A 27,338-nucleotide genomic window follows, 5' to 3' on the forward strand; every position below is an offset into this window, starting at 1 on the left:
CTTCCCTCTCCCCAAGCCGCCCACATCCCTCTCCGCAAGCTACTCTCAGCCAAGGAGGTGGCCCAGCTCATGGTGCAGTACAGCTTCCGGATCCATGGACTTCCAGGGGACGTGGTCTCCAACCCGGGTCCTTAGTTCTCGTCAGTTCTGGAGGGCGTTCTGCACACTCATTGGGTCGTCGGCCAGCCTTCTCCTCCGGGTTCCACCCTCAGTCTAACAGCCAGTCGGAGTGAGCCAATCAAGACCCGGAGATGACTCTTCGCTGCCTGGTCTCCTCCAATCCCACCACCTGGAGCCAGTAGCTTTTGTGGGTAGAGTACGCCCACAACAACCTCCCTTGCTCAGCCACTGGTCTCTCGCCTTTTGAGTGCTCCCTGGGATATCAGCCCCCACTCTTCCCGGAGCAAGAGGGAGGTAAGCATACCCTCAGCCCAGATGTTCGTCCACCGTTGTCGCTGTACCTAGAGAAGAGAGCTTGGTCAGCTCTTCTCAAAACCACCTCCAGGTATCGATGACAAGATGACCTTCACCAGACCCCGGGCTCCCCGTTATAGTCTCGGGCAGAGGTTATGGCTGTCCAGTCGGGATCTGCCCCTCCAGGTAGAGTCCCGCAAACTGTTCACCCTGTTTTATCAGCCCTTTCCCCATCTCCAAGATCCTTAGCCCCTCTGCTCTTTGTCTTCTGTTGCCCCTACCTTCTGTATACATCACACTTTTCATGTGTCTAGGATTAAACCTCTGTCTCACAGCCCTTTGTCTCCTGTTTCTCCCGGTTCTGACCATTCTGCCTGCCCTGATCCCGAGCCTGCCTGCTGTCCTGTACCTGCCTGCCCTCGACACTCCCTTTGCCTGCCCCCTGTTTCTAATAAATCTGGGACCTGTACTGTCCGCCTCCCGTGTCTGCATCTGGGTCATATCCTGAGTCATAATAGGTTAGGCACCACAAAAAAGGTTTACATCAGCAAGAGCAGAGCATGCCAGTGTTAATGTTTGGGATAGTTTTATTTACACCATCCCAGCAGCCCCAAAAAAATGAAGTATATTTTCTTCTAAATAACTTTGCCCTGTGCTTCTCCGAGCATGCATTTCGTATATCCTAGACCTATAGGCTATGGATCATTTGTTTGAGACAACACTACATATAGGCACACTTGATATTGCATGCCCAGCATAGAATCAGGGAAGAGGGGCAGCACATACACTACCGTTCAAAAGCTTGGGGTCACTTAGAAATGTCCCTGTTTTTTTTGTTTAAAGAAAAGCGAAAATAAATTGTCCATTAAAATCACAGTGACGAGGTGACTCCGGGATGCTGGCCTTCCAGGCAGGGTTGCAAAAAAAGCCATATCTCAGACTGGCTGATTAAAAAGATTAAGATGGGCAAAAGAACAGACCCTGGACAGAGGAACCCTGCCTAGAAGGCCAGCGTTCCGGAGTTGCCTCTTCACTGTTGGGCCAAGTGAAACCACAACACACAGCGTTGTACGAAATCTTCAGTTTCTTGGCAATTTCTTGCATGGAATAGCCTTCATTTCTGAGAACAAGAATAGACTGAATAGTTTCAGAAGAAAGTTCTTTGTGGCCATTTTGAGCCTGTAATCAAATCCACAAATGCTGATGTTCCAAATATTCAACTAGTCTAAAGGCCAGTTTTATTGATTATTTAATCAGTACAACAGTTTTCAGGTCTGCTGACATTGCAAAAGGGGTTTCTAATGCTCAATTAGCCTAAAATGATAAACTTGGATAAGCTAACACAACATGCAATCGGAACACAGGAGTGATGTTTGCCGATAATGGGCCTCTGTACGCCTATGTAGATATTCCATTAAATATCAACTGTTTCCAGCTACAATAGTTATTTACAACATGAATAATGTCTACACTGTATTTGTGATTAATTTGTTATTTTAATGGACAAAAAAATGTGCTTCTTTCAAAAACAAGGACATTTCCAAGTGACCCCAAACTTTTGAATGGTAGTGTACATCGGCATAATACATTTTACATCGGTTCATAGAATACTTTTTTCTCTAAGCCAATATGTAATTTAAAGACCAATGTATTGCATTGGGGGTTATGGAGTGGGTTGAGGAGAAAGTTTAGCTGGGTATTTAGATTGAAGGCCTCCATGAAATAACACCATATATATTTTATAGACCCTAGTGAGTAATCCCAACTCAACTTTTACTTTGGCGCCTAGAATAGTTCCCTGTAACCAATATACAGTGCCTTGCGAAAGTATTCGGCCCCCTTGAACTTTGCGACCTTTTGAGGCTTCAAACATAAAGATATAAAACTATTTTTTTGTGAAGAATCAACAAGAAGTGGGACACAATCATGAAGTGGAACGACATTTATTGGATATTTCAAACTTTTTTAACAAATCAAAAACGGAAAAATTGGGCGTGCAAAATTATTCAGCCCCTTTACTTTCAGTGCAGCAAACTCTCCAGAAGTTCAGTGAGGATCTATGAATGATCCAATGTTGACCTAAATGACTAATGATGATAAATACAATCCACCTGTGTGTAATCAAGTCTCCGTATAAATGCACCTACACTGTGATATTCTCAGAGGTCCGTTAAAAGCGCAGAGAGCATCATGAAGAACAAGGAACACACCAGGCAGGTCCGAGATACTGTTGTGAAGAAGTTTAAAGCCGGATTTGGATACAAAAAGATTTCCCAAGCTTTAAACATCCCAAGGAGCACTGTGCAAGTGATAATATTGAAATGGAAGGAGTATCAGACCACTGCAAATCTACCAAGACCTGGCCGTCCCTCTAAACTTTCAGCTCATACAAGGAGAAGACTGATCAGAGATGCAGCCAAGAGGCCCATGATCACTCTGGATGAACTGCAGAGATCTACAGCTGAGGTGGGAGACTCTGTCCATAGGACAACAATCAGTCGTATATAGCACAAATCTGGCCTTTATGGAAGAGTGGCAAGAAGAAAGCCATTTCTTAAAGATATCCATAAAAAGTGTAGTTTAAAGTTTGCCACAAGCCACCTGGGAGACACACCAAACATGTGGAAGAAGGTGCTCTGGTCAGATGAAACCAAAATTGAACTTTTTGGCAACAATGCAAAATGTTATGTTTGGTGTAAAAGCAACACAGCTCATCACCCTGAACACACCATCCCCACTGTCAAACATGGTGGTGGCAGCATCATGGTTTGGGCCTGCTTTTCTTCAGCAGGGACAGGGAAGATGGTTAAAATTGATGGGAAGATGGATGGAGCCAAATACAGGACCATTCTGGAAGAAAACCTGATGGAGTCTGCAAAAGACCTGAGACTGGGACGGAGATTTGTCTTCCAACAAGACAATGATCCAAAACATAAAGCAAAATCTACAATGGAATGGTTCAAAAATAAACATATCCAGGCGTTAGAATGGCCAAGTCAAAGTCCAGACCTGAATCCAATCGAGAATCTGTGGAAAGAACTGAAAACTGCTGTTCACAAATGCTCTCCATCCAACCTCACTGAGCTTGAGCTGTTTTGCAAGGAGGAATGGGAAAAAATGTCAGTCTCTCGATGTGCAAAACTGATAGTCTCTCGATGTGCAAAACTGATAGAGACATACCCCAAGCGACTTACAGCTGTAATCGCAGCAACAAAGTATTAACCTAAGGGGGCTGAATAATTTTGCATGCCCAATTTTTCCGTTTTTGATTTGTTAAAAAAGTTTGAAATATCCAATAAATGTCGTTCCACTTCATGATTGTGTCCCACTTGTTGTTGATTCTTCACAAAAAAAATACAGTTGTATATCTTTATGTTTGAAGCCTCAAAAGGTGGCAAAGTTCAAGGGGGCCGAATACTTTCGCAAGGCACTGTATATTTCATATATGTGTGTACATGTGTACTGCATTGGGAGCATTTATTTGACCTTGGAACAAGTTTTTTTAAACCCACATTTAATGCACATTTCACTTTAATATGAACAAATATTTATCATAGTTAATGTTTAGAAAATTATTTTTCATATATCATAGATAAATACAGATTAAGGACACTTTTTTACTATTACGCGGGGGACTTTTATTGTTCCCGAAATTCCGTGACCCGGAAGTACTTTTATTTTTATTTTTTAGTATTGCTGACGAGCGGATCCTCTCGAGCTGCACTTGGAAGGTAGCTGAAGTCGTAAGCTGTTGTCGCTTCCTGAACAGGTCTTTTGGCTACCAAGTCATCATGTTTCGCTGTGCGTTTCTGATTTTGTTCCTCGCTCTTGGAAATGGTATGTTTACAGAATTGAACGAAATTTTGCTTTGTTTCATCGTTGGGTAATATTGTAATCCATAAGAGGAAACTTTCGGTGCTCCGTCACTTCGGGCGGCAGGCCTATCTTCAGCCATATTGCTTGAGCTAACTACGTTATTTATTTGCTGCGCCAGTAGCTAGCTAGGCTAGTTAGCTAGTTTTCTATCAAACATTAGCTGTAGCTAAGTTTAACTCAACAAATAAATTGAAAGTAAAGACTTATTCGTGAATTTCATGCAACTTTACCGGCAATCAAAGACTCAATAATCTAAAACATTTAAATTTATGGCACTGTTGACCTGTCATGCTAAGTTAGCTAGCTAACGTTCGTTGTGGTTTTAATATGTCTTAGTTGACAGGTAATGTTACAGAAATGACTTCTGGGTGTACAGGGAAAATAACAGCTGTCTCTTAAACACCAAGTAATGTTTGGCATTGTTTTTCATTTGGCTTATTTAGCAATATCGTCCTTATGTGTCGTTACCAAACATGTCAACGACAACATCGACCAGCTTCATTCGCCCTGTTCATTTGTAACATGTTAGATGACTGAAATAGGCTCACAACTCGTAGTTTGTTAAGTAACGTTAGCTACCAGTCACACATTTGCTTAGGTATCAATATGTAATGTACTAGCTAGATAACGTTAGCGTTACTATACTGTTGTAAATCCAGTTCAATCCAAAATCTCAGCTAAATTTACGTTAAGGATTCTCACTTCAGTAACGTTAGCTGTATCTTCTTTATGATATATGGCTTTGTGCGTTGTACAGGAAGTTGTCTCGTGACCAAGTATCTGCTGATTGACCTTTTGTTATTTAATTGTAAAACGGCTGCAGTAACATTTTAAACCTTTACAGTAACTGAAGTGATTGCTATAGCAGTTGCTGTCTATGAACCAATCCCCTTTTTATGATTGATAGAAGGAATTTGCACATTGAGCCAATGCATGTCTTATTTTATAGCCTGGATAGGTTTTGGCCTCCTGCCATGGTGTTGCCAGGACTCATTTGATATTCATGTCAGAATCCTTCCATGTTTTTTCCCCCCCCCTTCCAAGTTTTTCCATTTTCATTAGAATATTTTCAGTTGAGAAATGGCCCCAGTCCTCTGTTGCAAGCTAAGGCCTCTGATATCAAGTCACTCAGGGTGATGGGAGACAGGGTCACTGGTGATAACCTACCAGGGCCAGTTTTACAAAAGCGTCTTCAGGCTTAGTTCATTGTTATAACCTTTGTAGGATCATCGTTACATCTCAGCTGTTTCCCAAAATAACCTGTACTAAAGTTTCATTTGGAAACGCTTGTTATTAACTGACTGCCTCAGACCACTAGAACAGCTTAGTGCGTAGTTACAGCTTTTTTGCCCTTCCATGTCACTTTGTTCATAGAATATCTCTGCTAAACCATAGAAGCAAAATGTTTATCAGTCTGACTGACTGCTGGTATCTTCAGAATGAAATTGACTGCAAATACAAAGTTGCCAAAGTGTTACAATCAAGTAAAGGATGAAAATATACTTCAGATAAAAAACTGAGGTGATTGCATTAAACTGACTTGCCTAGTTAAATAATGGTGAAATAAATGTTTTCTAAAAAAAATCGAGTTCTATTTTTCCAATAGGCTACTGTCTGTAATTATTTTGCCTCAATGTATTTCATGATGGTGTAACCTGTGTGCAATGCAATGCCCAATCTATAATTTGGTGCCTTATTTTTGAGAGGCCTAAGCATGATAAGCCACTTCAATATTTGCAGCCATAGGGGCTAATATCGTTCTAGCAGCTGATCTGTCATCAGTTTTGTGGGGTAATTCTAATGTTAAGATTAACACTTCAAACATTCTCTCTGCGTGGTAGGAACAATGCCTCTTTAAAACGATTGTAAACCTAAGTTCCGTCGCAATCTGGAAACTGGGCCCATTTAGTTCCATGTGAGCTTGTTCAGATGAACACTTTCACAACAATGAAGGTTTGGAAATTGTTAGCATATGGTGTGTTCCCCACTGAGTTTTATAATAATTTAAATCTTTTGGGTACTTGTAAAGGCAAGTAGAAAATGACCAAAACTCGTTAGGCTACCTATGCTGTGTGTTTACTGTGAATTTATTGAAATTGAGTTTGTTTTCAGGAGTCCCCCAACATTCTGCCTCATAACATGTCAAGAAAATGGCTGTTCATTTTTATTTCAGAACTCCATCTATCACATGGGACTGAAGTGTCAGTCAACAACACGGAGAACAAATTATGCCTCTACGCCAATTTGATGGTCAACTTCTCAGTCGCATATGAAGTTGGTGTAAATAAGGTGTGTATTTACTCTTTAAATGTTTTTCTGCGTGGTAATATACATAGGCCTATAAATAGAAAAGCCTAATTTAAGTGAAAATGCCCTCGGAGCCGGTGTTTGGAGGATATATTGGCATGTTAGGCTCGAGATGATGTTGAGGGCCGGGTTAGCAATGTATTAAAATAATGATTGGCATATTTTCATTAAAAATATTATTTTGATGTATTTATTCATACTATTTCATCCTTCCACAAGATATAGTCCCGGCACAAATCTAGGCTTGCTATCCAAGCCGGCTGGTCGTTTGTTCTATCAGTTCGGTTGCTAGAGATGCGACCCAGTCGTTCTGTCTTTTTGTTCTGTGTTTATGGACCTGACCCAGTCGTTCATTCTTAATGTTCCATTGCCATACTGGCTGGCAACATGCTTATCGCTTGCTTGCTAGCTAGCCAACTACAGCTAGCTTAGTCATTTAAAAAAGCAGCCAGAATAACAGCAAAGTATTTGTATAAGCTGTTTTCTATTGACATTTATTTGGATAAATCCATAACAATGTTTTGCCTGGCATGGAAAATTTGCTTACCCGTCAGGACACAGTTGTTCATAGGAGCCAGCCAACAACAGCTACTACAATCACTTCCAACTGAAGCTGGGAAGACTGCAAACTAGCTGCACTTCATTTCGTTTTACCCATTTTCGGTTGACATTTCTTTGTATATATCCATAAAAATTATGCCAGCTGATTCATAATTTAGACCGGCTGAAAACCGCTGCCTGTCTTGTCCCTACTCACGATACGTTAATTACTATGAGACAGATGGAGATTGAATTTAAGTATTGAAACAATTTTGCAAATGTTGGAGAGAAGGATAGCAAGATTTATACATATCTCTGAAAACTGTTAGTTTAAAAGAAATGTTAGATTATGTCTATGCTTTTTATAGTAGAGATCAAGTCTATAAATTGCTTGGCTGGGCTGATGAGACATTGGATTGCGCAGTCAGATGGAACAGAATAAATAGACATTTTACCTTCATAGATTTAGCCAGTGGTAACCTGTGAAATAGACACCGGATAGAAGCCGGTTTTAACCAATCAGGATTAGACCCACCCGATGTCCCAGAATATGAAATATTTTTTTTTTTTTCCCCTGCTAATCCATCATTATAATGGACACAGTTATGTTATGTCTACTGTACTATTTTGTCATGATGCAAAATGGCACTGTTCCTCAGGAAGTACTTGGCGGGAAATGATAAAAGGGAATCCATATTTTAATGACTGTCCAATATATTCGTCCTCTTTCAGAGTGAAACTGTTATTTTGGTACTGCCTGAAAATGTGACAACCGAAGGGAGCGCCTGTGATAACACAACATCGACATTGAAACTCAGTTTTGGAGATGGGCACAGTTGGACAGTGGATTTCACTAAAAATAACAAAACCTACCAAGTAGATACCATTATCTTCTCCTACAATCTCAATGACTCAAGCGTCTTCCCCAACTCTACATCAAAAGGTAACGAACTAGTGACTACATAGTTATGATGTCATGATACTGTTAATTCGCGATATACAAATTTAGTACTGTAGTTGATATGACACATGCTGATATTTGTCAATCCTTCTTGCTTTTAGAAACCAAGTCTGTGACGGTAAAGTCAATTATCACCAATGTGAGTGTGGACACCTACTACTCCTGTAAGAGTGCAGATGTCCGGACAGTAGAGTCTGTCATTCAGACACTGTATGATGTTGCTCTACAGGCGTTTGTGATTAACGGCAGCAAAAGTGACACCGGTAGGTAGTATGAGCATCAGGCCATTGTAAGATCAACTGTGCCACAATCATACAGTGCATTCGGAAAATATTCAGTCTCGACCTTTTCCACATTTTGCTAATTCTAAAATATATTAAATCAATTTTCCCTCGTCAGTCTAAACAAAATAATGACAAAGCGAAAACAGGTTTTGGGAAATGTTATTAAAAATTTAAAAACAGATACCATATTTACCTAAGTATTCAGACCCTTTGCTATGAAACTCGAAATTGAGCTCAGGTGCATCCTGTTTCCATTGATCACCCTTGATGTTTCTACAACTTGATTGGAGTCCACCTGTGGTAAATTAAATTGATTGGGCATGATTTGTAAAGGCACACACCTGTCTATATACGGTTCCACAGTTGACAGTGCACGTCAGAGCGAAAACCAAGCCATGAGGTCGAGGGAATTGTCCGTAGATCCCCGAGAAAGGATTGTGTCAAAGCACAGATCTGGGGAAGGGTACAAAAAAATGTCTGCAGCATTGAAGGTTCCCAAGAACGCAGTGGCCTCCTTCATTCTGAAAGAAGATTGGAACCACAAAGACTTTCTAGTCTAGGCAGCCAGCTCTAACTGAGCAATCTGAGGAGAAGGACATTGGTCAGGGAGATGATCAAGAACCTGATGGTCACTGACAGCTCCAGAGTTCTTCTGTGGAGATGGGAGAACCTTCAAGAATGACAACCATCTCTGCAGCACTCCACCAATCAAGCCTTTATGTTGGAGTGGCCAGACGGAATCCACTCTTCAGTAAAAGGCACATGACAGCCCGCTTGGAGTTTGCCAAGATGCACCTAAAGGACTCTCAGAACATGAGAAACAAGATTATCTGGTCGAATGAAACCAAGATTGAACTCTTTGGCCTGAATGCCAAGCGTCACGTTTGGAGGAAATCTGGTTTGATGGCTTTGGGACAAGTCTCTGAATGTCCTTGATTGGCCCAGCCTGAGAATAGCTGTGCAGCGGCATTCCCCATCCAACCGGACAGAGCTTGAGAGGATCTGCAGAGAACAGTGGGATAAACTCCCCAAATACATGTGTGCCAAGCTTGTCATACCCAAGAAGACTCGAGGCTGTAATCAACAAAAGTACTAAGTAAGGGTCTGAATACTTATGTAAATGTGATATTTGCAAAATTGTCTTAACTGTTTTTGCTTTTTCATTTTTGAATAAGGCTGTAACGTCACAAAATCTGGGGAAAGTCAAGGGGCCTGAATACTTTCCAAATTCGCTGTATGTCAAACTATTTTACTGTGTTTTCTCCAGGGTTGTGGTCAATTCCAATTAATAAGGGTCAATTCAGGAAGTGAACTGAAATTCAGTTTACTTCCTGAAATGCAATTGATCCCAACCCGGTTGGTTCTCTGAACTTAATAGGTTCTCTGTTTTCCCTACACAGACACCATATGCTCCGCTGACATGACCACCACTGTGGCGCCCACCACGACCGTTACCACCACAGCTGCCCCCACTTCTACCCCTACACTGCCCACGCCCACTACTGGAAAGTACAGCATCGCAACCGACGTCAACAGCACAGCCTGCCTGATGGCCACCTTCGGCCTACAGATCGGCTACAAGCAAGGAGACGTATGTATTCAAGTAGGATAGCGATTGTTAAATAGGCCCTTACTTTTGATGTTTCATATTTTAGCATGCAATAGTCTGTTCAATGGAACATTTTCAGATATGTTTGTCAGAGAACATGATTTTCTTGTCTATGAAGATAGGTCTTTGTTGCTAGTATGTTAGTGTTTACCGTCCTGTGTTTTCCCCTTTATTAGAAAGAGGAGACCATCAACCTGGTGCCTAATATGACTGAAGTGGGCGGAGCCTGTAGGGCCAACAGCAGCGATCTCATGTTGACATCCGATACAATCACCATCGTGTTCATGTTCAGCAACGTAAGGCGACGAAGCCAGACACGTAAAAAAAAGAAATCTGAAACCAAGTCTGGTATTATCCTGGTTGTCTGCATTTAGCATGTAGACAATTGGACAAATACAGAGTAGGGTCTGTTTCAGTCAAACTGACAAGTGTTTCCTTGCATGTTACAGGACGGCAAGAAGTTCCAACTGCACGCTCTGAATGTCACAGTGATACCAGCCACTGGTAAGCAGCAATGCACTACAAACCCCTTCAGAAACAAAGTCCCTAATTGGATGTTAGGATAGGATCAACTTTTTTCTCCCCAAGCTGCCATTTTTCTTGGAAACAGTGCAGATTTGTAATAAACAGTATACATTACACACTCAGCACCTGCACAGTACATGCAATGCATATTATAACATTGCTCACTCTGTGTGTTATGTCCAGGGGCTCCCGTCGTTGCAGTCAATACCAACATGTCCATTTGGGCGGCGGCGGTAGGCAGCTCCTACATGTGCAACAAGGAGCAGACCTTAAACGTCACCGACACACTCACTCTTTACACGTTTGAGCTTCGCGTCCAGCCCTTTGAAGTCAACAAAGGCGAATTCGCTACAGGTAGGTGACTTCCTGAGGTGGGGAATTTGCGTCATTACCCTTATGTTAGTGGTATTCTACAGCTTATTAGGATTGCTAAAGCCAAATGCAGCTAACATGCTTGAAACTGAGACATAGACTGTAATAACCATTATGGGCTTCAGTAGAATAGGTTACATGTCCAGTTTGGTGAAATGGGTAAGTATTTGAGGTCATGCCATGCTTCTGCCCTAAAAAGATTAACAACCAAATGATCATGAGAAGATGATGTTCCAAGTTGTGCTCATTTATTCTCTCTCTCGTCTGCAGCCCATGAATGTTCACTGGATGACACCAGCATCTTAATCCCTATCATTGTTGGTGCCGCCCTGGCTGGCTTGATTCTCATTGTAGTGATTGCTTATGTGATTGGTCGTAGGAAGACCTATGTGGGATATCAGACCCTTTAAAAGCAATCTGTGATCATGAATCTGTGATAATTAATCAAGAACACAGGTTGATCCTTGTGTGGGGTGGCGGTCCCAAAGCCTGGTCCTGGATGGCTGTCTCAGTGCAGTCTTTCAATTGACGATTGACTTGTACAACTGGAATAGTCAGACTGTCACCTCCTTACTTCAGCCACTCTTAAGAGCTGCTCTTAGACTTGAGCTTAGTCTAGCTTTGCTTAGGTAAACCTGAAGACAAATGCTCTCCAGGACCAGGTTCGACTGTCATACCCCGTTTATTTGTTTGTGATTTCAGTTTTGTTTGATTTGCTTAATCTTTTTTTTCTGTTGTAAAGGAGCAAGTGCAGGATTATTTGACCTCTGTTAGCCAGTGCAATTTTTTGAAACCTTTGGAACCAGTAAAGACCTTATTTATTGAAAATTCTCAGTGATTGCACCTGACCCATCTGACATTACTTGCCGGAGGCTTCTCATTCAGGGTAGGGACGCTTTTTATGAAGTAGCACATTTCATAGAAACACCAGTTAAAGTCCTTGTGCTACAGTTTGCACATTTTAACGAGGAGTTGTGACAATTGGGGGCTGTGCCCTTTTCACTATGACTCATGCACTTGCTCCCTCCCTCCCTTTGGCATACCTTTTTTTTTGTTATTGAATTTGTGTATTTTCATTCAACCTTTCTTTTGTGGTTTTATTCATCCTCACAATTCATCATAGCAGTGCACTATTTTGACTGACTTGAACATTTCACATTTGCCTCGCTGCTCAATGAGACAACATTGAGTAGCTTTGTTGATTTGGCTCAGGAATTCTATTACGAACTAACCAGGATCGAGGTCTGCTGCTTTGCGCTCCTTGCTCTTTCAGCTCGTTACTGATCATCCACTAGTCGGTCCTTAGTTTGAATTTGGAGATGTGACTTTTTGACTGAAATGTGTGGCCGCAACTCTGGTAAAAAGAAAAGGTGGTATTGCTGGCATATAGTTCAGTCTCTAAGTTGATTTGACAAAACAAGGCATCCGTCATTTATATTCACGCACAGCAGTACTTGACGTATGGTTGCCACCAATGTCAGTCTGTCTCTGACTTTGACGGACACGCTCACATTGTGTAGTGTGAAATCTACCAAGTGTTTAATTAACTTTGAAAAGTCCATGCCTAGTTTGAGGATGTAAAAGACAAACCTGAAAAGAAAGGTAACACGCAACCCCTCCAGTCATATGTTGGTGTTAGGTTTAAAAAAAGGGATAGCTCTGATTTATTTGCGGTCATTCAAACATATTCTTCGCAGATGGTGATTATTCTTTTTTTATACATTTAAATGCACTAAATTGTTCAGTAAGTTTGACATAAATTGAAAATGGGTGCTGCAATGTTACACCTGTGTATATTATAGCTGTTGCTGTGGTGTTGCTCCCGAAAGCTGCCACTTAGTAAGGGGGCACTTGTGACCACAGCTGAGGTCTATTCCATTTCAATTAATAAATTATAATTCCAATTTGCCTCAGCTTTTTCATGAGGAAAATTGGAATTATAATTTCAGTTTACTTCCTGAATTGACTTAAATGAAATGGGATTGACTCTAACCCTGCCTAGTTGACCGCTTGTAAGTTGCACCAATCGATCGAGTAGGAGAAAGGATGATTGTCCACAGGATTTGCAGTACATGTGTATATTGTCATACTGTTAGGACAGGTGAAAAATGGGTAGTTGCTGTGTATTATCGCCTTGTCGTAGTGAGATGGTCTGCATGAGACATGAAGAAATTTGATTGCCGCCTTTAATTTCTGTTGATCAATCAGTCAACCCCAAAACATTTAAGATGCTGTATATGTGAATGATTTGCTTTTTTTCCCTTTTCAAATATATGATTGATTATTGCTTTTACATTCCAGTGTGTTTTCTTGGAAAATTGACTGCTTTTGTATGAATTCTGTTTGTTACTTTGGTTTTAAAATTGTATTTTTTTTTCTTGACCGCGTCAACAATCAGTTCTAAAATACAATTTTGAAAACATTTACTATACCCAATTTTCATTCACTTGACATGATCAAATGTTATGATTGTGACAATTTTTGCCTTGATCAACGAAGCGGCTCCATTTTGAGATTCAATCACGTTTGATTACATTTACATTAATGAATTGGATTATTTGGCTCCTATTTTCTCTCTCCTAGTTTAAGAATTCATAAAGCAGCATGTTAAGAAATGGGAAATCGCAATCACAGGACAGACCCATTCTTCAAATTAAGATATGCTGAACACCTTACTAATATTTTTTACTTTAGAACAGCCTCAATTCGTCTGGGCATGGACTGACTCAACAAGGTGTCGAAAGCGTTCAACCGGGATGTTGACCCCGTGTTGACTCCAATGCTTCCCACACAATTTTGTAATTTCCCTTTCACCCACTGAATGGCACACATACACAATCGATGTCTCAAGGCTAAAATACTTGTTTAACCTGTCTCTTTCGTCTACACTGGTTGATTTGAAGTGGATTTAACAAGTGACATCAATAAGGATCGTACTTTTAATCTGGATTCACCTGGTCAGTCTGTCATGGAAAAGCAAGGTGTTCATAATGTTTAAACTCGGTGTACATTCTTTTCTTCTGTGGGAGTGAACAATGTTAATTTTTGAATTCCTTTTCAATAGGCTTTTAGCTGCAATAAATGGGAATGGAAATTGTGCATAAACTGGCGTGGACCATTTTGAATATTTTACAATATTATTGGTCCCCTGGACATTTTAGTAAATCCCCCCTTTGTTTTCCAACTATTCTTGACTGAGAAGTGTCTCTATGATTGACCATGCATTCACCATTTTGATGTTTTACCTTTCTTCCACCCTGCAACCCCCCCCGTGCCCACTTACTTTACTGTCATCCAGCGGAGGATTGCCAAGACGATACGACAGAGAGCTGGCTTGTTCCTATAGCGGTCGGGGTTGCCTTGACTTTACTGGTCCTCATTGTGTTGGTTGCCTATTTCATTGGAAGAAAGCGAAACCAGGGCACTGGCTATGAGCACTTCTAAATTATTTTCACTATGCTGAGGCTATAACTTTGGTCATCTGGATAATTGTTGATTTAATTTGACTTATAAACTGTGCAGAGTTTACTTAATGGTGAAATTCACCGGATGGAAAGCTCTTTCTCATGAAACAATGACTTGGAGAAGCGGCTGTGTTAACGATGGCATCTAACAGTTGTGTGTGTAATTAGAATTTATTGATTTTGATTGACACATCTTATATTCCTCATCACATGGTTGACTATAGATGGCTGGTGACCAAATGTTTTCCTAATTGCAATTAATGCCCATGCGCTGACTGACCCCAATGAATATGTCTTGGTTCTGAACTTGCTGCTTTTAAAAAAAATTAAATTTCTTCCATGTCTGTGAAGGACTTAACCAAATCCTGTTTCTTCTCTCCTCTTAACTCTGGTCTTTTCTGCGGACTAATCACTAGCATGCTATCATTGCTAACCCTTCTTCTCTGTCTCTTCTCTGTGGCAGCCGTGGAGTGCTTCATGGACTCTGATTTGAGCTTTCTGGTGCCCATTGCTGTGGGCGTGGCCCTCAGCTTCCTAATCATCCTTGTGCTTATCTCTTACCTGATTGGCCGGAGGAAGAGTCGCACTGGCTACCAGTCTGTATAATCCAATCACAGCTGCTTTTGCCCCTACCATTCCCTCATCCTCCAAGCCCCTCACAACATGTTCCCTGTTGCCTCCCCATCCCCAAAGCTTCTATGGCATCCAAATGTTTCTTTATATTTCCCATGGGTCTTTCCTTGATGTTACCCTCAGCAAATTCCCTGTTCACACTCCTACCCTACTTCTCACCCCATCCAACAGTTCTTTTGAAAGTCCTTTTTGTATGACTGAAGTCATCAAGCAACAAAACCTGTCAAAATGATCAGTGGTTTTACACCAAGTGTGTTTGGATGTAAATTGCATGGAGTATCATGGCTCCTCTTAATAACAGGGCATCAGTTGTTTATTCCCAGAGGTTCATATGAATGAGGCTGTTTTCTCACACTGTTCTGTTGATATCCTGTATTATATTTGTGTACATTTTAATTGCTCTCTTGTATAGAATGAATGTTCGTTTTTGATGAATAGAGATGTCAAATTATACTGAGAAAATATTGAAAGCGCGTTGAAATTTAGAGCCAATGTTATATCTAAGTATCCATTGGTAAATCTTTGCAGAATTAGAAAATGCCATTTATTTTTATGAATTCCCTCATTAAATTAGCAGATTCTTAATTGTGATTGTACCCCCTGCACTTATTTCTCTTAGTCGTAGTACAATAAAAGGGTTTTGACTAGAATGGATATAGCTTTTGTCAGATTTTGCTTTTCATGGCAGGTTAGGAGAATTAGGTTAGGAGAATTAGGTTAAGGTTAGGAAATTGTATTCCTTTCTAGCCATGACCCAATGAAAGGGACTAACTTTACAAAGACACTGCTACTAACCAGCATTTGGAGCAGTTGCATAAATGTCATTTTGATGTTTGTATTTTCATTAATGTTAAAGTCCCTTTGGAAAGGAGGATGATGGCATAGTCTTGGGTCTGGTATCAGAAATGGCCCAGTTAAGAAATCTACAAGAACTGGGTCATGTTCGGTAGGGAGAAAGTTTTGAAACTTTATAAACTGTGAGGTACTGCCTGAAAAATAGAAATTCTCTTGCAACCCTTTTTGCTACCGCCTATCTTTCTGAATGTGACCCAGGCCTCATAATAGGAAGTATAAGAATTTACCAAAGCCTGGACAGCAAGGAACTCCTTTCTAAACCTCCCCATCTCAGAGCAGGTAAATTAACAGCCACTTTTTTTTTTGGAAAAACAGTCAAATGAATTCAGTGTGTTTTGACCAAGGATGCTATTTCCTTACTGTTCTTGTATCATGCTCATTATTCGGTGTGAACTTCTGTTTTGTACCAATACTTATGATTATACTGATCCTGGTTAAGTTTGCCTCTAAGATGTGGTTTTGTGCCTTTTTGTTGCACTACTATTCCCCTTATAACAAAGTCTGTCTCTTATCTCATGACGATTGTGAAATGATGTTAGCTCGTTGAACTAAAGTTGAGGGAAACGTTTAAATAAAGTTGCTTTCCTGTTTTGTAGCAATTTGCTGACTCCTATTTCATTAACCACAGTTGGTGTTCCCCCTTTCCTTATTGCGCTTGTTAAACCACAAGGACATCACTCGTGACTGGCATTATCTCTGTGTATACAGTTGTAGAACTGGGAGTGTTAGGCAAAAGAACTGCAATATTCAGGCCCAAAGATGAGACTTTGGTCAGGATCATGACTTTATAATCTCGAATAGCATAATGGCGGCATGAATGTTACCTCTCGAATGACTCCCTGTGCAGTAATTCAGTAAGTATTCAGACCCCTCTTAAATAAAAATGACCTTAATCTACACACACTACCCCATAATGACAAAGCAAAAACAGGGTATTAGAAAGTTTTGCAAATGTATTGCAAAATAAACTGAAATGCCTTATTTACGTAACTATTCAGCCCTTTTGCTATGAGACTTTAAATTGACCTCCGGTGCATCCTGTTCATCCATTGACCATTCTTGAGATTGGAGTCCACCTGTGGTAAATTCAATTGATTGGAAATGATGTTGAAAGGCACAAACCTGTCTATATAAGGTCCCACAGTTGACTGGATGTCAGAGCAAAAATTAAACCATGAGGTCGAAGGAATTGTCTGCAGAGCTCCAAGACAGGATTTTGTCAAGGCACAGATCTGGGGAACGGTACCAAAAAAAAATGGGAGATAGGTGAACCTTCCAGAAGGACAACCATCTCTGCAGCACTCCACCAATCAGGCCTTTATATCTTTATGGTAGAGTGGCCAGATGGAAGCCGCCACTCAGTAAAAGGCATAGCCTGCTTGGAGTTTGCCAAAGGACTCCGACCATGAAAAACAACATTCTCTGGTCTGATGAAATCAAGATTCAACTCTTTGGCCTGAATGCCAAGCGCCACGTCTGGAGGAAACCTGGCACCATCCCTACGGTGAAGCATGGTGGTGGCAGCATGTTGTGGGGATGTTTTTCAGGGACTGGGAGAGTGGACAGGACCGAGGGGAAGATGAACGGAGCAAAGTACAGAGAGATCCTTGATGAAAACCTCCAGAGCTCTCAGGACCTCAGACTGGAGTGAAGGTTCACCTTCCAACAGGACAACGCAGGAGTGGTTTCGGGACAAGTTTCTGAATGTCCTTGAGTGGCCTAGCCAGAGCCTGGACTGTGCAGCGACATTCCCCATCCAACCTGACACAGCTTGAGAGGATCTGCAGAGAACAATGGTTGAAACACCAAAAATACAGGTGTGCCAAGCTTGTAGCTTCATACCCAAGAACATTCAAGTCGAAGGTGCATCAACAAAGTACTGAGTAAAGGGTCCGAAAACTTAAGTAAATGTGATCTTTCAATTTTTGTAATCCTGTTTTTGCTTTGTTGTAATGGGGTGTTGTATGTAGATTGAGGGGAAAAGAACAATTTAATTTTAGAAAAAGGCTGTAATGTAACAAAATGTGGAAAAATAATACTTTCCAAATGCACTGTATGGGCGATTTTGCAAAATTGTAAAAAATATTTTCTATGATATGTTTTACATGTTTTTGTGGATTTCACTATTTTCCATTGAGAAGCTAATGGTCCCACACCCTGACATTTGATATTCTATATATTTCAACAAGAAAAGTCTTTAACATATTTATGCACACACAATTTTTTTAATAATTTCAGCCAGTAGTTTTGAAAGTGGTGCTCACGAGACAAAAGTGGGCCCCATGTTTGTGTGTGTGCGCTTCGTCATCAAATTGTGTCCTATGACACCCTTTTCCTGTGATATTTTCTGGGGGGGGTGGGTTAGGGATATGTTACGAATCTAATTCGTACTAGCTATATGTTATGCGTTTGTTGTCCGTTAGAAACTAGAGTGTATTTTATATGCAGCTGGTTAGAAAAGGAGTCCTCAATATATATTTTTTTTATGTACACGTCAAGTCACAAAATGTACACGTCAAGTCCACTGTCACTGGGAAGTGACAGTGGAGAACAAGGATATGACATGGAGAGAGTGTATGATATAACTTTGAATATGTCAAGATAAGAGTATTTGTATTCTCAGTTATTACCGCAAGTGCTGGCACTCAGCTAGATTGTCCTCTACTTGAAAGAATGCATCTCATTATGTTGTGGTTGGAATTTATGACAGCTGGTCATATTAACATTACCTGGCCGATAAATCCCTAAATATTTTGGCAAAATTGAGTGAAATCTATGTATTGTCGAATAAAATGGTCAAAGACAATACAAGGTTCTGGTTTGTGACAAACTTAGAAAAGTATTTCTGTTGATAAAAGTTTATTTCTCAACCAACTTCATTTGGGGAAAATATGAAATGCCAAAAGTGGCCATTGTAAAATCACCCATATATTCTCTATAGGCTCTGATCAAAAGTAGTGCACTATAAAGGGAATAGGGTGTCATTTGGGAAACCGTCTCAGTGCTGTGTGGTGGGTGCAGTCATCACTGGTATGTTGGTAGCTGCCCAAGTTCATTCTCCTTTTAAGGTCACATGAGCCTGTCCCTATCGACATCAACATATTATAGAGAACAATGGATACATCTCTTATGGAATACACCAGGAGGTGCCGGTTCTGCAAGTACCAGAATTGGCCAAATGTGGAAGCTAAACTGTCCTCTAGGGGTAACGTGAGCACCTATTTCCATCTAGTAGGCTTGCGTTTAATCTGTTGCATTTAAACTGCAGACCTCTGCCTAGATCACACCGACAGAGTCATTATACAAAATGGTACGCAGCATCATCTGGATAGGTGTGCAACAAAATGTGTGCAACATTCACCTTCTGCTACCATTTCTGTCAAGCCTTCTATGCGAAGTTTGATGCATACGTTTGATAAATCCAGCGTATGCCACACACAGAATGCACTGCAACTGCCTCTGCAACGCAATGCTGCAAGGCAAACACAGCGTTACATTGGAAATGAATGTACTTCTGGTGTCCCAAAAGGCAACGATGCTGTCGGTGTGATCGAGGCGTTTTTGTTGTTTTAAGTCTTTCCAAACGTTAACCCTTAATTTAACCACTCAGAATTCATGCGTGAACTTAAGTTTAACTGTATCCTTATCCCAAACCTTAACCATTCGAATGAGTCCCTAAACGTTAGTGTTGTTGTTTTACTGTTTTACGCCTCAGTAAGCCTCTCAATGTCATTTGATTTGACTTGATATGTTGTGGTTTGATACTTGACAAGTGTCAAATCAGGTAATTTTTTCAGGATTTCTTAACAGTTCACAATGACAGATACACATTGTTAAATTAGTCAATTCAGTTTCAAGTTTATTGTATACATTTCCTACAGTGTTATGGTTTTATTAAACAATATGAATTGGCATAACGCTCACTATTCGAATATTTCTTAGCTCGAATCTCCAATTCTTTAGGCAGTTTTGATAATTGATTGCACCATGTCAACATTATGGAATAAAATTAATAAATAATTCTGCAATGCCTTTGAACATATCTGGGCAAAGTAGACCTATCTTGTTTGTGCGTGTGTAATAGGTTATGTTTAATGTAGTCTGCTTGACAACCAACATAAGAAAAGAGTTTCATGTAAAAAATATATCACTACTTAAAACAATATATTTTGGCCTGCTACACAATTAGGTAATACATTCCTATGGAAAAACATTGTTCTTATCAACATTGTATTTATTATAGTATACGTCAGAATAAATACAACATGGATACCAGGTTTAGTAGAATCATAGCAAAAATACAGCAACAAGGATTAAGTATAGGCCTATATCAAAATGGCCTGTTATTTCGTTAAGAGCGTGCAAGACTGGTATACAAGTTTATCAACGGTGTGAACACTGTCTGTTTACAGAGTAGATCTTAGTTTCCATCAGCTAATATAGGGATCAATGTCAGCCTGCGGTATTACATTCTCATTAGCAGTCTTATTGTGTTCATACAAAAGAAAAGGAAACAAAATGGCAGCATAGGGCTTATTTATGATCAATACATGTGGAATAAGGAGTTATCAAACAACAAAACCTGAAATGTAACCTAGTCATTTACTGTTTCTTTTTTTACTGTGTAAGTAAAAGTGTCCTGCCATTGTTCATATGGTAGCCTTTGGAGTCTACAAAACACAATAGATCTGATGTTGAAAGATACAAAATCAAAAGAAATTAGTACAGAATTTGATTTCAAATCAAAATGTGCTTAACATGTCCCGCTTATATTCTTATTGTACAGTATTGTACAGTTTCTGTCTGTTAATAATGGTCTATTAATGTCTTAAATTATAAATGGATTTGCATAGCTACAGAGACTAACTATAGGGCAGCTTGTACTGTATAATAATATATCTGTGAGATGAACCTTGTATTTCATAAACCTAGCTAGTGGTATTAATCTTGCTAAGTATTCAATGGTAATATTCCATTTGTCTACTTAACTTGTGCTCAGGACTATTGGTGAGGTGTCTGTGGGGTGTCTGTGCTTATGATCCATTAACATTCAACAATATTTAGCTATTTTCAGCAAAAGGCACAAGGGTACAGGAGGGAATGGGAGAAGAGAGAAGCTGGTCAACTATTTTATGAAAAACAAGGATTCAACATGAGATTTTTTTCCCCTATATTCTCCTGTCTCCTGGTTGTCATGAGGACATCACACCAACAGTAGGATGGGGAATACTACTATGCGCCCACATCAAAGGAGAAGGACACACTGCCTAGGAAGCGATCGGTAGGCGAATCATTGATGATGCCCTTGCCATTAAGTTTGCATTTTACAACGATGTGGGTGTCGTACTGCAGCCCATTGAAGCGCACGGCCACCACCGGCGCTGTGTAGTTCACCTGGGAGAAGGGATATGGGACAAAAGCAACTTGAGTGGCTATCGTCACTATGATCATGCATATAATCTAGATTATGAGAGCAGCAGCGGAAAGCATGCTGCTGAAAATCCTCACTTACGTGTCTCAGCTTCCCATAGAACGGGTAGTACATCAGGTTGAAAATGCTCTTGGGAAAGAACTGAAGTTCTCCCAAGCTTTCTGGCACTCCTTTCTGAAAGAGTGAGAGGTCACAGTGAGTCGTGTTTTCGTGACTAACACCATGTCCCATAAGCAGTTATGATATTCAGTCACGGAGAGATCTTTTACAGCCCCGGTTATGGTTGAGATGTTTGGAAGGGAAGAATGCTGTCGGTTACTGTACCTTGACTCCACAGGTCACATTCACTGGAGTGCCTTGACCAGGTAAATAGCCAAGAATCTACAGGACGAGAGCAATAAAAGGGACCCTTGTATTGTTATATCATCATTTTTGTTGAGAAACAATGTTGCAAAACTATGCATATTTATCATTCCCAGTGGCTGTCTTCAGTTTTCTTCAGAGACTTTTCACCAGTCATGACATCAGGTCTCATCCACATAAGGTTGGGTTGAACATGTCCATTCTAACCTCCAGCTGAGACCAGCTGTATATGGTATCTTGTTCAACTTTACCAAGTCAGGATTTATTAACATTTAATTGAAAAAATGTGTCTAATCATCTACCTAGGAATAAGATTAATTTTGGATATCCCCACCAGGTTTCACTCTAGACTTTTCCAAATGGGGACAATACAAATTTAGGCTACAGTATATAATGGTAACAATGACATTGACTAGTCACAGAATTGCTGTAATCACATTACAATAACGTTTTCATCTGCTCCTCACGATGGCCACAAGATGTCACTGAAATGTCTGCATCTATCTCAGATTACCTCAATGGCATCTTCCTCCATTTCATCGATAAACTCCACTTTACGACTATAACAAATAACGCTACCTCTTAGCAATTGCTGATTATATATGCAGCTATAGGATGAAGTTAATGTTACTTGACTGATGCTATAGAGTGATAGCCTGAGCTCAGATCTGTTTGGACTGTCGTTCCCAACTCCTATGATCGTGCCAACCATGTTTGGCATGACAACGACCACAGGAGGTGTTCTCTCAGCACAAACAGATCTAAGACCACGCTAACAGAGGGGCCCTCCATAGCATGACAATGACCACAGGAGGTGTTCTCTCAGCACAAACAGATCTAAGACCACGCTAACAGAGGGGCCCTCCATAGCATGACAATGACCACAGGAGGTGTTCTCTCAGCACAAACAGATCCAGAACCAGGCTAACAGAGGGGCCCTCCATGGGGGAGATCTCATCAAATCTGAGCTGTCTCTTACCCGGTTCATTCGGAGGAGAATGCAGGGTTTCCCCTGGGAGAAGCCAAAGTGGGGGTCCTGGAGCCCTGAGCACTCGCCCAGCCAAGACCTCTTGAACTGGCACGACTTCCTCTCTGCGCTCTCCTCCTGATCGTCCTGCATGAAGTACGCATCCTGCGGACACTGGATGTTCCTCTGCTCTTGTAGGGCATCATTGTACGCTGAAAGAGAGACATGAAACAATTATTTTTTGTTTTTTTAATGGGGGTTTAGTGGTTAGTACTGAAACACGGAAATGGAGAATGTTAAAAAACGAGGGACCTGAGGGGGGAGGGGGGGGTCCCATAAATAAACCGATTGCTCCGCCGGGCCTCTGATTCAGGCAGTCTGACAAAAGCGGACCGCTGAAGAACGGAGAAAAAAAAGCAGCAGAACTCAATGGATACGCTCTGCCCACAAAGAGGATTTCCCTTCCCAGCATGCTGTTCTCCCAGTGGCAGTTGGGACAGGGGACAAAGGTAGGGAAGGTAACGGGGAGAGGATTAACTAACTGTGTGCCTGCTCTGCTTCAATGTTTTACCCCCAACATGTCCCCAGCATTTGAATCCCATCGAACCCAGCAATAATAAACATTATCTTCAGCTAACTTTCAGACCACACTCCTGCAAGTTACTATTCAAGTTTGGCAAAATGCCAACTATTCCACCATGTTTGGTATCTGACTCACATCTTAGCTGTTCCTCCATTAGCTTTGCATACTTCTTCCAAGACTTGCGGTCGGAGGCGTTGAAGGCGATTTCATAGTGCCCATCCAGTTGTGGGGACATCGTCATACCTGCCAAAGGAAACCCATAGACAGTCAACTGTGCTTACGTTCAGATAGAATGGACAGATTGGAGGATTGATAGAGGGATAGAATGAGAGAGAAATAGGGAGTGGGGGGTTAGAATTCATATTTACCTGGTGGCATCACCCTGTCGTTGTGGGTTGGGTGGTAGGGGCTGATGGACAGCATGAGGCACCACATACAGGCACCAAACATGGCCGCCAGGAAGGCATACAGTGCAGTGTAAAAGAGGATGATCAGAACTAGAAGGAGGTAACATGGAGGTCAGATATAGAGAATGAATTACATTCACGGTCACTGTAATTCAGTTTAATGGAGATCATTAGAAGAACGGCAAGGGTAATAGTTGTGGTTATGGATATCAGTGTGCATCAGAATGGAAATTCTTTGATTTGAGTTGGGGAAAATAATGAAGTATAAAGAATCTCCAGTTATTATGTTGGAATTTGGAACTGTCTGGGCTGTCTAGACACTTCTACTGTCTTTGCTCAGGATGCTCACCAATGTGACAAAAGTGTTGCCTCTCCACGTCTGTAAATGGAAATCACTCCAATCAGTTTGTACTTTGTTACGAAACTCATTTGTTAACAAACTAATTCAAATGACCTGAACTGTGTGAAAAAGGAAACCTTGAGAACTACCATTGTTCTCCCCGAATTACAATTAACAGTCCATTAGCAACTAATCAAACCCAAATGTGCCCTAAATTGAAATGGCTTTTGCTGCGCAGGCAATTTCACAGGAGGCTGGTTGCAGCCAGCTTTGCGTCCCCTGAGCCCACAAAGGCCTTTCTGTTTGAGCTCAGTGAGAATTCTCCCAGCTGTCCTTTCACTCAGGAACACAGTGAACCTCCGGTTGCCATCATAGTGACGGTCTTTTGCAGCCATAGAGCTGCGGCCAGCTCCAAGGAGCAACGATCACCCCACTCTGGTATTGTGTCCCCCTCTCACACTCCTCTCACACAGGACACACATCACCGACTTCAAACTCAGTCCCCCCTCCATTCTTGCCAGGAGGCACATGGGGCCCCATTCCTTCACAAGTGTGCACACATTGCTTTCTTAAGCAATCGCTTCCTGTCTTGAGCCTGGCCTCTTGTCTTCTTCAGTACTGGGCACGATGAGGTAAAAAAAACTCTAATTTTCAGACAAGGAAGGAGGAACATGCTCTTGCTTGCGTCATTTTCTCAAATATTGGCCCGTTGGACCGGTCTCTTATGTTAGTGCTCTCGTATGGTAGTGCATTAGTTAGGCTTGAGGGAGTTCAAACGAGTACATAGTAACGAGGCTGTCAGATCGCATAGCAACCAGGCTGTCGGATAAAGAGCCCTGCTCCATCATCACCGCCTCAACAAACTCTAGGTAACAGCCTCTGCCAATAAAGTTTGTCTGGCGGACTGCGCAAAACTGGCAATGAAATTTGACAACTTTTTCTGTCTACAGAAAAAAAACTTGCTTGTCTACTCTTTACGTGTTCGCCTGCGACCGTGGGGCCACAAGCACGCTAGGGTCAAATGCGGAGGTCACGGGGGCTTTGTGAAAAAGGCAGTGGAAAGCTGGGTGAGGGGTATGAGGAATGTGATTCCTGGCCAGCGTGTGACTCAGAACACCACAGTCCTACCGGGAAGCCGTCCCCAGGCAGCCTTGTTTTTGTCCGCATCGGGACAGAGTCGTCTGTGCACCTATGTAAACATTGAGCTTGGACACACACACTCGCAGTACAGTGAGCAGGGCCGAGGGACTGGGGAGACACGTTTCTTTCTACCCCCCTCCTCCCAGCCCACCCACTGCCCCAGCCCACCCCAACCATCATCCTAAAACAATAAGCCACGAAACCAGCACTTTTGCCTTCAACCATTGGCGATTAAAATTGTAATGATTACAAATGAGAGAGAAGTTAATGGATTTTTATAGAAATTAAGAACCAATGTGTCATCAGGCCTGTTGCAGCTTTGAACACAGAATTAATTTTCTTGTGGGTGATATATTTTGTATGATATGATTTGCATGGGCAACCGCAGTTACTACCGCTACTACTGAGCACTTCTGCAAACTGAGCACTTCTACTTACACCAGCTATGCCCAGTGCGGCCCATGAACTCTCTGGTCTCAGCGTTCCATAGATATGTCTTCACATCGAACGCTTTCTCGTGGAGCGTCCTCTTGGGTTTTGGCTTCGGCTTCCACTTCTCGAAGTTCAGGTCTTCCTGCTCCAGAGGTTGATGTTCTATCAACTCCTCCTGCACCTCTTCAAAGGCCTCTGCCACCGCGTGCTTGCCAGGCGCCACCTCGGCAGACTGGCACAGGGAAAAATGAGACGGGAAAAGGAAGGTAAGAATCTTCCTAGTCTGACTTTGCCTTGCCACGATGTTAACAATCACTATCTATTTGTTCCAACTCATTACAGAAAGACATATTTTGATTATTATAATCAGCCATGTTTTTTTAGGTTAACAGCCATGTTTATTAGTTAGATAAATGCTATTATTCCCTTTGTATCAAGTATTTACATTTTTTTTTAAACGGTATGGCATCCACTATAGCAACACTGCTCCGCGATGGTCCTGTCTCATCATGTTCCATCATGTCCCACCATGTTCTGCTAAATTGACATTCACCGTGACCCCAGTGGCCCTCTTTGGGAGATCTCTCCTCCTCAAGGCTGACCTGCCTGCTTGGAGAAACAGCTGCAGCCAAGCTGGAGGGTCACGGCGACAGCCAGATGTTATACACTGACTCTCAGCATCGAGAGGCCCCAGAAAGATCCACAGCGTTCAGTGGAACCCCCTGGGGTTTTTAGAATGTCACTTCCTTAATGAAGTGGAGTTTTGTTTTTAAGAACTCTCTATTCTATTGTATCCTATTATATTATATTCAGACAGAAATGGGAATTGAATGAATTATTAATTCAATTCATGAGGAATGGTACACCAAACCTCTTGTGACATGCACTAGTAGACAGTAGAATGAGTCCCAGAAATCAATTCGTTTTCATGTCATCCTCTGTATTCTAAAGCAGACTTACTGGATTTGGTGAGTAGTTTCCATGGTGCTCTTCCTCAGCCCCTCCCGCAGTACAATTGGGCTCCATAATTCTTCACAGGGGAGAAAGGTACTTGTTAAACCAATCACATCTACTAGCGTCCCCAAGGAATTAAAGGGACACATCCTAACATCCTTAGAAAGTTATGGAAATCCATTGCAGTTTTTTAAGTTTGAGGACCAAACATTGAGAAACTATTTAAAACATTTTTGGGGCTCAACTCCTGAGTCTGATTTCCCCAAAATATAAAAAACTTATCTTGACATACCTGAAGTTTTCTTTTGCAGAGAAAGTTCTGTGATTGTCTTGAATCCCTCTTGACCCTAAGTAGAACGAATTCTAAATTGGTCAAAAAGTAATTTTTGATTTCATTAGAAAGTTTAACGCAAACAACGGGAGCTGGGCACAGAGAATATCCTCTCAACTAGGCGAGCATCATAGAATGAATGAGTGCACACTGAAAAGAGGAAAACTGGTGGGGGGGGCAAGGGCTTTTCTTTTCTTTTTTTTTTTTATCGGAGAAGAACTTTTGGCAACAGTGCATGGGCCGATGCACGGTATTCTGCACACGCACACCAGAGCACCATTGTCTGTTGAACTGAGCTGAGGCTCAGGCAAAGCCGCAGCACACCAAAAATACTTTTTCTGTCATTCCCAACATGCTACCGTCAGTCACCATCGTGCACAAATCTGGATTAACTGGGGTTTTATCACTCATTTTGAATCTATGTTTGTGCTTTTTTAAATGGCCATTGTTTGCTGAAGGCTAGGCGAAATGGCATGCAACTGGTACATTTCAATAGTGTATTGATGATCGTGCATTAAGTATCTGCATCTCACTCTGAAAGTACAGACCC

At 41.4% G+C, this 27,338-nt stretch overlaps 2 protein-coding genes across 4 annotated transcripts; one reads left to right on the forward strand and one right to left on the reverse strand.

The window, feature by feature from the left end:
* Positions 1 to 4,122: 4,122 nt before the first annotated feature.
* Positions 4,123 to 16,435, forward strand: lamp2 (lysosomal-associated membrane protein 2). 3 transcript variants are annotated; one of them, XM_035744690.2, is made up of 9 exons: positions 4,123 to 4,251; positions 6,464 to 6,579; positions 7,870 to 8,080; positions 8,200 to 8,361; positions 9,783 to 9,973; positions 10,168 to 10,287; positions 10,441 to 10,495; positions 10,700 to 10,870; positions 14,187 to 16,435. In XM_035744690.2, exons 1-9 carry the CDS (start codon positions 4,206 to 4,208, stop codon positions 14,330 to 14,332), a joined length of 1,218 nt encoding a protein of 405 aa, XP_035600583.1. In that variant the 5' UTR covers positions 4,123 to 4,205; the 3' UTR covers positions 14,333 to 16,435. The 3 variants fall into 3 exon arrangements, with proteins under 3 accessions (XP_035600583.1, XP_035600584.1, XP_035600585.1); XM_035744691.2 differs by having other exon boundaries at positions 14,816 to 16,435; XM_035744692.2 differs by lacking the exon at positions 14,187 to 16,435 and adding an exon at positions 11,159 to 13,181.
* A 3,235-nt stretch (positions 16,436 to 19,670) lies between these two features.
* On the reverse strand, positions 19,671 to 26,933 carry LOC118363632 (protein ATP1B4-like). The gene is made up of 9 exons (XM_035744694.2): positions 26,750 to 26,933; positions 26,464 to 26,533; positions 25,510 to 25,735; positions 23,553 to 23,681; positions 23,320 to 23,427; positions 22,614 to 22,813; positions 21,596 to 21,652; positions 21,353 to 21,445; positions 19,671 to 21,234 (listed from the first exon to the last, which is right to left on the reverse strand). Exons 2-9 carry the CDS (start codon positions 26,527 to 26,529, stop codon positions 21,073 to 21,075), a joined length of 1,041 nt encoding a protein of 346 aa, XP_035600587.1. The 5' UTR covers positions 26,530 to 26,533; positions 26,750 to 26,933; the 3' UTR covers positions 19,671 to 21,072.
* Between the last annotated feature and the right edge of the window lie 405 nt (positions 26,934 to 27,338).

Source organism: Oncorhynchus keta, chromosome 30 (genome assembly GCF_023373465.1).
Source record: "Oncorhynchus keta strain PuntledgeMale-10-30-2019 chromosome 30, Oket_V2, whole genome shotgun sequence".
NCBI lineage: Eukaryota > Metazoa > Chordata > Actinopteri > Salmoniformes > Salmonidae > Oncorhynchus > Oncorhynchus keta.

Excerpts from the sequence above, each read along its gene's own strand:
- lamp2 (XM_035744690.2), top strand. The coding sequence starts at position 4,206 with ATGTTTCGCTGTGCGTTTCTGATTTTGTTCCTCGCTCTTGGAAATG. Across the intron at positions 8,081-8,199 it reads CCCCAACTCTACATCAAAAG|AAACCAAGTCTGTGACGGTA; the intron begins GTAACGAACTAG and ends TCTTGCTTTTAG. Across the intron at positions 9,974-10,167 it reads TCGGCTACAAGCAAGGAGAC|AAAGAGGAGACCATCAACCT; the intron begins GTATGTATTCAA and ends CCCCTTTATTAG.
- LOC118363632 (XM_035744694.2), bottom strand. The coding sequence starts at position 26,529 with ATGGAGCCCAATTGTACTGCGGGAGGGGCTGAGGAAGAGCACCATGGA. Across the intron at positions 23,428-23,552 it reads CGACAGGGTGATGCCACCAG|GTATGACGATGTCCCCACAA; the intron begins GTAAATATGAAT and ends TTCCTTTGGCAG. Across the intron at positions 22,814-23,319 it reads AATGGAGGAACAGCTAAGAT|CGTACAATGATGCCCTACAA; the intron begins GTGAGTCAGATA and ends TCTCTCTTTCAG.